At 42.4% G+C, this 9,780-nt stretch overlaps 1 protein-coding gene across 3 annotated transcripts in view; it reads left to right on the top strand.

The window, feature by feature from the left end:
* Kat6a (lysine acetyltransferase 6A) overlaps positions 1 to 9,780 on the top strand; it is an 84,145-nt gene that overhangs the window by 5,150 nt on the left and 69,215 nt on the right. For 2 of the 3 annotated variants that reach the window (XM_028782876.1, XM_028782878.1), the window contains exon 2: positions 1,958 to 2,871. In XM_028782876.1, coding sequence (XP_028638709.1) covers positions 2,272 to 2,871 — 600 coding nt within the window. In that variant the 5' untranslated portion in view covers positions 1,958 to 2,271. Of the gene's footprint in view, positions 1 to 1,608; positions 1,706 to 1,957; positions 2,872 to 9,780 lie in introns of those variants that run through there. The other variant, XM_028782877.1, reaches the window with a different exon arrangement.

Below are 9,780 nucleotides of genomic sequence, written 5' to 3'. Positions count from 1 at the left end.
CCGGGAGCCGGGGCTCACGGGCGCCGAGCAGCCAGGCCGCGGAGCCTGGGGCTGCTGTGCGGGCTCGCCCGCTCTCCCTCGGGGGCGCGCCCGCCGTCCGCCCGCCGCTCCCGGCGCCGGGCGCGCACTCCGGGCTGTGCGGAGTGCGCGGAGATCCGAGCGGGGTTGAGCGGTGCGGGGTGACAGCCTGGTGGGTGCTGTGGTGTGGAGCAGGCAGCACGTGTGGTGTTGTGTCTGTCGGACTGTCAGCCCCCAGCCGGGACGGGTGGCGGCGGGTTTGCCTGTCAAGAGCTCTGCGACTTTGGGCCGGACCTGCCCGACCTGTCAGGCTCCGTCACAGCCGGTGTCCCCTCGCTGCTCTTCTGAGCCGGCCCCTTGGAGCTAAGAGTTTGGAGGAGCTGGGGCTAGAGCTTACGGTGCTCCTAACTCCACGTGATTTCATTGTTAACTTACTCTTTGGGCTGTGTTTCCATAGAATGGGAACGGCGGAGCGGTCCGTTGGCAAACTGCGGGACTCTGCCGCTTCAAGTTTTTTAAAGTTCCCTGGGCTTTAAATCGAGGGCGCGAAGATGTGTTTTGGCTTGGGAGACAGAGCGGGAAGGGCTTTCGGAGCCGGTTGGTCTTTCTTTCTAGCCGCTAGTATACTTTCTGAGAGTTAGGGTTCAGATCCTCAGAGCGTTGGTTTCTGCAGACTTGGGAGATTGGGGAAACTTCCGGCCGGAAAGACAATGAGTGGCTGTCATTCATTCTTCCACCTGAAAACTCAGCCTTATAGGGTGTTCCCAACTTCTTAGGTCTCCGTTCTCGTTACTTTAAAGTTAACGTCTATATAAAAAAACTTCCCTTGAGTAATAATTCTGATATTTGTCCTCTTAAGACCTCCACTAAAATGAAGGACTCCGCTGGGGGCGACTATATTTAGTTAGCTCATTTTGAAATACATTTTGGCCCCAGGTGCTAATGTTTAGTGGCCCCTCTTGTTTTCTTATTAGAGTTATAGTACTGTTTCTTCCCACATGTATCAGTTTGCCTGCACACTTAGAAATACTCGCTGGAGGAATGCCCCCACCCCTTTTAGCCGTGTTTGGATTATACAGGAGAAGTTCAAAGTTACACTTAGTTTTGGAGGAAAAAGTTCAGAAGTAGTAGTCTATTTGTTTTTGTTTTATTGTCTAATGTTCACTCTGAGATAGCAATCTCAAAGTTAAATTTTTATCAGATCATAGCCAATACTTGGTTTCTGTAGTGCACGATTTTATGTGTATCTGCATTTGCTTCAAATGATTCTAGAACTTTCTTCTAGTTTATCTGTGCAATGTTTGTAAGTACTTTGACAGTTGTTATTTCCTTCAGTATATGGGTATTGGTGAAAATTTAAATGAAATTGGATTATTTCAAAATTCCTTAAGCCCTTTGACACTAAGGTGTCTTCGTTTGCATTAGTATCCTTACCGTGGTGTGTGACGCATCTTCATTGCCTGTCCTATAGGAACTGGTCAGATTGGCAGTGGTTTTCTGCAGATCTGACTGACTGGTTTCTATCCACTGGAACTTTGAAAGACGATTCACTTTTGCTTTCATTGCAGGATTCTTTCTGCTAATCCAGATACTTGTTGAAGTGCTGAATAGTTTCTTGGGGAAAAATGTGGAGGACGAGTTGAACCCATAGCCTGGTGAGCAGATTGCGGAGAACACACTAGCGCCGGTTAGTGATAGCTGAGGCCATGCATGGACGTCTTTATTTTCTCATTTTTACTTTAACTACTCAGCTTTTTTTCCCTTCTTTTTTTAATCCAGTGATTTCTTGATTGTTTTGGAATATTGGTAGTACTATATTTAAACTCTTAGGAGCGTTGTTACACACTGCTTTAAGAAATGACCAGGATGTCTCAGTGGATAACTGATGTACAAGGAAGGCCTTGGTGGAAAACTGATATCATTTTAATTTCTTTTTCAGGCTTAAGATGGTCATTTTCTGCTGGAAGCTGGGAATGAGATGTGTGGAACCCAAGAGTGTGTGTGGTGTAGACACCCATGCGTGGTGCTAGTGAGGAGTTCAAAGATACGTCAGACAAACCAGTCGTTTTGATTTCTGAGGTAAAAGTAGGCTGTAATTCAATTTTGTGAAAGGAGGGAAGACTCAGGCCAGAAATCTTGTATGCTATGGTTAACTGGTTCCCATCCTCCGCGAATCCTGTTTTCCATGGTGTAAGACTTACTCAGCATCAGGATAAGGGATAACGACTCTATGGATATACAGAATCCTTCACCATGGTAAAACTCGCTAACCCGCTGTACACGGAGTGGATTTTGGAGGCCATCAAAAAAGTCAAGAAGCAGAAACAACGACCTTCAGAGGAAAGGATATGCAATGCAGTGTCTTCATCCCACGGCTTGGACCGGAAGACTGTTCTAGAGCAGTTGGAGCTGAGTGTTAAAGATGGGACGATTTTAAAAGTCTCAAACAAAGGTCTCAATTCCTACAAAGATCCTGATAATCCTGGGCGAATAGCACTTCCTAAACCTCGAAACCATGGAAAATTGGATAATAAACCAAGTGTGGATTGGAATAAATTACTCAAACGGGCGTTCGAGGGCTTGGCGGAGTCTGGTGGCTCAACTTTGAAAAGTATTGAACGCTTTCTGAAAAGCCAGAAGGATGTGTCTGCTGCCTATGGAGGCAGTGCTGCCTCTGGGTTTCACCAGCAGCTACGATTGGCGATCAAGCGTGCCGTTGGTCATGGACGACTCCTTAAAGATGGACCTCTCTACCGCCTCAACACTAAGCCAACCAGTGCTGAAGGGAAAGAGGGCTGTGAGTCGCTCTCGTGTTTACCTCCTGTGTCACTGCTTCCTCACGAGAAAGACAAGGTAAGAAACATTAGTTAGCACCAGTGCTCACAGGGCAGTAGCATAGGATTCACCTTCACAGTCCTAGGAAGTTACACCCAAGGTCAAGGCTTGGGGGGCTTTTGTGAGCTCTCGCTATGAAAACTGACCAGATTTTAATTGTTCCAGTACTTTAAAGTCTTTGAAGTCTTGCAGCCAGAGTATAGAGTGTTGACAACTACAAGAACATATTTAGCTTAGCATGAAAACTTTTGATTGAAGGTTCTTATTACCTTACTGTTGGAACTTGACGCACTTAGAAAGACTGGAGACTTGCCTTTGACAGGAATGAGACAGAGTCTCATGATCCATAGTAGGGGATGGCAAATCAGTCATTCCTATTTCTGGGTTTTGTATAGCTTCCTGTCATGTGGTATATTTTGATTTTTTTTGTTTGTTTTTTATTTTTTATTTTTTTGAGAGAGAAGGTCTTGCTATAAAGTCCAGGCTGGCCTCAAACCTTACTACCATCTTCTTGCCTCTGCCTCCCGAGGAGTGCTGGAATTGCAAGTGTGTGGCATCACATGTAGTGTGCCTTTGTATGTAATGAAATCCTAGACATTATTATTTGTGACAGCAGTAGTCGTATGGGCTAGGAATGCAGTATCCTGTATTGTAAAAAGATCTGGGATGTTTCATACATAGACATGTCCTTACTTTGTTGTGTGCTAGTACTGTCACTGTATGCACTTGAAGGTATAGCAACAGTACATTTTGGCTTTTAAGGAGAATCCTTGGGGACGGAGCAGTTTGCGTGCGACTGTTCTTTTATGTCAATAGAAGGTGTTATATCAGTACAAGTTACTCTGAACTATTATTTGGAGAGTGAGCTGTTAATTTGTTGTATACTTAGTGTATATATCATGGAAGGCACTTCTGGGCAAAGACTTTAACTTTTTTTTGAGATCGTAATATAATTATATTTCTCCCTTCCCTTTACTCTCTCCAAACCCTCCCCAATCGCCTTCAAAATCATAACTTATTTTTTTCACCAATTGGGTATATACATACATATGTAGATACATATGTGCATATTGCATATATACATATATATCCCTAAAAGATAACCTATTTAGTCCTTAAGTGTTACTTGTGTGTATGTTTTCAGGGCTGACCGTTTGGCACTGGACAACTGATTAGTGTGCTGTTCCCTGAGGAAGGCCCCCCCTCCACTACGTACCTTTCTTCACTTGCCTATAGTTCTTTGTGTAGGCTTGAGGCCTTGTGGACTTCTCTGTCTAGTTTGGCATGCTCCTTGGTATTATCCTGGTTCAGTTTTGTAGATGTATTTATTGGGACTAGAGTCCACAAGTCTGCGTTTTGATTGGCAATGGTTTTGTGTAGTGGTCTCCAGTTGTTGCAAAGAGAAGTCTCCTTGATGAGGGAGGAGTGTACTTACCTGTGGTATAAGGACAAATGGATTGTTGTTAGGGATTTAGTAAATTAGTAGTCACAGTTTCTTCTCCAGTAACCATGACTTCACTAGCACTGAGTACTTAGGTTTCTAGTACTAGACATGGGATCTCTCTTGTTGAGCAGGTATTAAGTCCAATTAAGGAGCTACTGTGTGCTACTGTTGGACCCTGAAGTTTATGCCATGTTGGTCCTTGAAGTGGTTCCCAGGCCTCATAGATGAGACTGTTAGTTGCCCCTCTCCTCTGGAAACTTACATGGTACCTTCTAATACCATCAGAGCTAGTCCTCAGGGAAGGGGCATTCAGGTCAGTTCCATCTCAGGATCCTCTGGGTTCTCTTTCTGAAGTACATGGTATCTTCAGCAATAGGCACGTACCTTCTACCTCTGGGAAGCAACCAAGGGAAACAGCAGTGGATTTACGTTTTGGAAGTCTCTTCAACAACCTTGACCAACAACACAAAAGAGAGGGGTTCTCTTGCCTGGTATTGAGGTTTTTATTAGGTGGTCTGATAGGTTATTAGAGGAGTACCATCAGTCCACATGAGAAAAGTTCATTACAAGTATGTATGGTTGTGTTTTGGTTTGTGTGTGTATAGTTAATAGTGATTCTTTGTGGCTTCTGCAGATAGTCCTACCCACCTTGCTCTTCCTTGTGTGCTCACTTTTCCCCCTCCTCCCTAAAGAGCACACCTCCTTCCCATTTTCCCTATCAGATCACTTGATCTCTTGTACCCTGCTATCCCTCTGCCCCCTCCCATCTTGTGCATTTATCTCCTCCTTGCTCTCCATATGGAACCTCCTGTATTTTACTCTCATTTAAGAGGGGGGGGAGGAAGAGAGAGGGAGAGAGAGAGAGAGGGAGAGAGAGGGGGGGAGAAAGAGAGGGAGAGAGAGAGAGAGAGAGAGAGAGAGAGAGAGAGAGAGCGCGAGGGAGCGCAGAGGCCAGAAAAGGGTGTCTGATCCTTCAGAGCTAAATAGATGGTCATGGGCTAAATGAAGTGGGTACTCGGAACTGAACTTGGGTCCTGTGGAAGAGCACCAAGAACTCTTAACAGCTGAATCATCTTGCCATCTTTCCTTATAGTTATTAGCATCCCATTAAACTATAATTTCTTGTTTAAATAACAGTTAGAAAGTAACAGTACTTTTGTTTTCTTGTGGGAGTGTTGAAACCTCGCTTTTTCTAGGTAGCCCAGATTGGGCTCAGCCTTGTAGAAATCCTCCTGCCTCATCTCCCAATACTGGTATTAGAGCCATGTACCATCATGCCTGGCAGTGGTATATTTCAATGGTGAAGTATTTAATTATTTTGTAATAATTTTAAAAATTATAATTACACAATTTTCCCTCTTCCCCTTACTCCTTTAAACTCCTCCTATGCACCTCCCTTAGTCTCTTAAATTTATGTCCTCTTTCCTTTAGTTGTTACATATACATAAATGTGTGTGTGTGCGTGCGTGTGTGTGTATATATTCTTAAATATACATGTACAACCTGCTCAGTCTGTATAATGTTCCTGTATGTATCTGATCTCAGGCTTGGTATTGGAGAACCAGTTAGGGGACTATTCCTGTAGAAGATGATTTATCCCTCTCCAGTATTCTTTAGTTGCTTGCAGTCCTTTGACCCCTTCAAGCCCCCTCCTACTATGTTAGCATGTCCATTGGTGTTTTCACAGGTCTTATTTAGGCAGACATGTTGCTAAGACTTCATGGGTGTAGTCTCTGATGTTTCTAGGAGACACAGGTTCACAGAAAACTTCCTGTTCCCTTGGCTCTTAAAATCTTTCCTTTGGCTCTTCTGCAATGATCCCTGAGTCTTAGGTGAACGGTTTATGATGCAGATGTACTGGTTGGGACTGGCCTTTACAACTCTGAATTTTGATCAGTTGTGGTTTTCTGTAATAGTTTCTGTTGCAAATAGAAGTTTCTTTGATGAGGAGTGAGAAGTACACTTACTATGGTACGAGGAGAAATATTTAGGCTATAATTAGGGATTATGCTGCTGTAGTAAAGTGATGGTTGTAGGTTTCTCCTCCAAGATCCATGACTTCACTAGCCCTAGGTGTTGGCTAGGTTTCCAGTACCAGGAGTTATTTCTTGCCTATTGAGCTGGTCTTAAGTCTGACTAGAGAGCTGTTGGCCACTACTAGGTATGCATTCCACTACTGCACCCTTAGGGTTATTGTACCATGCTGGCCATGTTTGTGGGACATAGGTTATAGCTGGGTAGGACTGTTGGTTGCTTCCCTTCCTTAGAAGGTGCCTTCTGATAGTAAGGCTAGTCTTCAGGAAGGAGGCATCGGGTCTGATCCAGCTCAGATCCTCTGGGTGCAATGTCTGAAGAGCATGGTTTCTTTAGCAACAGGACGAAACTTGCACCTCTGGGAGGCAATCAAGGACATTGGGAAAGAGCTGTCTGTTTTGGGAGTCTCGGACAGCTTGGATCAGCAACTCAAATCAGGGCTTCTCACATCTGATGTTAGAAGTTTTTGTCTAGAGCTCATGGGAGTATTGTCAGCCCATATGGGAGGATTTCATTTAAATTATATGTGCATATGTATATACATACTTAGATATTCTTATATGTAATTTTAGCTTGATAGATAATGTGCTTATGACTTTCAGGCAGTTCTTACTATTACTTTAGCTCCTCCCTCTTTCCTTCGTATTTACTCCCCCTTTCCTCCTTAATTAGTATCTCAGTGACAGTCGTTTTCCCCCATCTGTCACTTCCTTGTACCTTGCAATTTCTCTCTCTGTTGCTCTTCCCTGCCCTATGGTCCCTTTATAATTTCATGGTTTCCACATTTATTCCAGTTTATATTCACATCTGAAAACTTGGAAGTAGGAACCACAAATAGAATTATTAGGTGACGTTTGTCTTTCTAGGTCTGGATTACTTCCCTCAATATGATCTTACTCATTTGCCAAGGGTTCAGTATAGTGCATTTTAACTTAAAAAGGGACTTATTTTATTATTTGTTTGTGTGTTTGTGCATATACCTGAGAAATCCAGAAGAGGGCATTGGATTCTCTGGAGCTGGAGTTACAGGTTGCTAGGAGCAGCCTGATGTGGGTCCTGGAACCACTCCAGTCCTCGGAAAGAGCAGCTTTTAGCCACTAAGCCCTTTCCAGCTCCCTTATATTTTTAAAAAATTATTATTTCTTTAGTTTTTGAGACAAGACCTCATGTATACCAGACTGCTTAGAGTCTCTCACGTAGCTGATGGTGACCTTGAACATTCCTGCCTCCACCTTCCAAGGACTGATTACAGGCGTGTGCCACCAATGGCAGTTGATATGTTCATTGATCCTAGAGTTTCATGTATGTTAAGCCAAGCAGTCTACAATCTGAGCTGCAGTCCTACCCTCATTGGTGAGATTTTTAGATACCTATTTTAGGGCTCAGTTTGCCCTGTGAACTTAGAGCTGGAAGCATACTTATATGAATTGAGGTCTTTAATCTTATTTTGTTTTGTTTCATTTTGTTTTGTTTTTGAGACAGGGTTTCTCTTTGTAACCCTGACTGTAACTGGAACTTACTCTGTAGACCATGCTGGCCTTTGAATTCAGAGATACACCTGCCTCTGCCTCCTGAGTGCTGGGACTAAAGGCGTGAGCTACCACTGCCTGATGAGGTTCAAAATACTTTAATTATGAATGCTCTTACTAAGCATAACGGCTCAAAATGGGGATTTAGATTAGGAATATTCAGCTGCTGGTGTCTATGCAAATGTTAAAAAATCAAGAAAGTCTGGAATCTGAGAGATTTCAGATTCTAACTCTGTAAAGTGTTAAAGGATCTCTTGCCTTTCTATTGACAACCTGTCATTATGACTTGATGGAGAGTCCCATTCATAAAATGTCTATCACTGGGCATTTTAAAGAGCATAACATGAATATGTTAACGTAGACAAGTCAGTAAAGCCCTGTTTCACAGTGTGATGTCATAAGAACGCCTATCTGTAGGAGCTGTTCTCTTTCTTTTTTCTTTTGGAACTTTTTTGATCACATGAAGCTAAGTAAAATATGATTGGATTATTATAACTACCGTCAAATGATCCAGTGGGATGAGTTAGTGGTATTGTTGTGAATCAGTTATTTTATGTTGGTATCTTGTATGTTGTATTTTGGTAGAATGCTTAGGTACTTCATTTATGATAATTGCCCTTGTTTGAAGTATGTGTGTCTGTGTATGTATTGTCTGTCTGTATGCCTGGAATTGAATGTAGGAGTCTCATACAAGAGCTATAAGCATGAGCTATATATAGCATATTTTAATTTTAAAAATATCAGCCTTAAATAAAGTGTCAGTTATGCATATTCTTTAAAAAGCAGCTGGTTAATAATACATTCCAGGATTAATACAAATCCTGGAATTCTGGGACCTGACTTTTTGACTTTTTTTGAAAAGAGCTCTGAGGATCATTGTACAATATTTGCAGCAAGCCCTTTCCTAAGGCCTTGCATTAAGGACACTGTATTCAGTAGAAACTTACTGGTTTTCTTTGATTAGAAATATCTGCCCGTTACTACATAGAGCTAATATATTGTGTTACTAACTGAAATTGCTAGATTTGGAAGTATACATTTAGGAAGATTGTATTTCTTTTGAGTGAATTCCATGTGCATTGATCCAGTAGAGTTTACTTTGAATTTTGATTTGTTCTTAGCTGCTTTAGTAATATCGATGAAATTAAAATTGATGAGGTTCGTTCTATTTTTTAAATGATTTTCATTTCATACACTGTTTTCAATAGTTTATTTTCTGAATGACTTTCCCCAAAGATTTGAAGAGCCGACTTTGTGAATGATAATACAGTGAACTCAAAGGGTGAGAGGTGGTCGCTCCTCTGAACAGATCGTGCTCTCCTCCTCCCATCATAGTTCGACTACTTTCCGTCCTCTCTGGAGCATCTTAGTCAGTCTCTCTGAAGAATGGCTTGGCTGGCTGTTATGACTCTGTATTCTAGACACATAGACGCACACATCACCACAGAGTATTTGTCAGGCTCGAAAAGGGAAAGTGTAGGCTAGACGTAATTCCATTTTTGTTACCACCTAATTCAAATAGGTACTGAGCACCTGCTGTAGGCTACACACAATACTTGTGAGTGAAAGGGTTGTCTTTTCTGCAGTGCTGATGTGTCTGTTGACCTACTCAGCTGTGGGGTATTATATATAGTTCATGTTCCAAATCACTACCCCTTTTTAAAAAGATGCATTTATTTTTATTTTATGTTGTATGGGTGTTTTGCCTGTATGTATGTGTGCAATTTGAATGCAGTTCCCACAGAGGCCAGAAGAGGGTATCAGATCTCCTAGAACTGGGATTACAGATGGTAGTTGTAGTGTGGGGTCTGGAAGTCTGGAAGAGCAGCCAGTGCTCTTAATCACTGAGTCATCTTTCCAGCCTTGGTGTAACTAGTTCTTGTGATAATTGTCCAAGTCATTAAAATTTTTTGAGGGTAT

Source organism: Grammomys surdaster, unplaced genomic scaffold (assembly GCF_004785775.1).
Source record: "Grammomys surdaster isolate TR1022 unplaced genomic scaffold, NIH_TR_1.0 919, whole genome shotgun sequence".
NCBI lineage: Eukaryota > Metazoa > Chordata > Mammalia > Rodentia > Muridae > Grammomys > Grammomys surdaster.
This window is presented reverse-complemented; position numbering and strand designations above follow the sequence as displayed.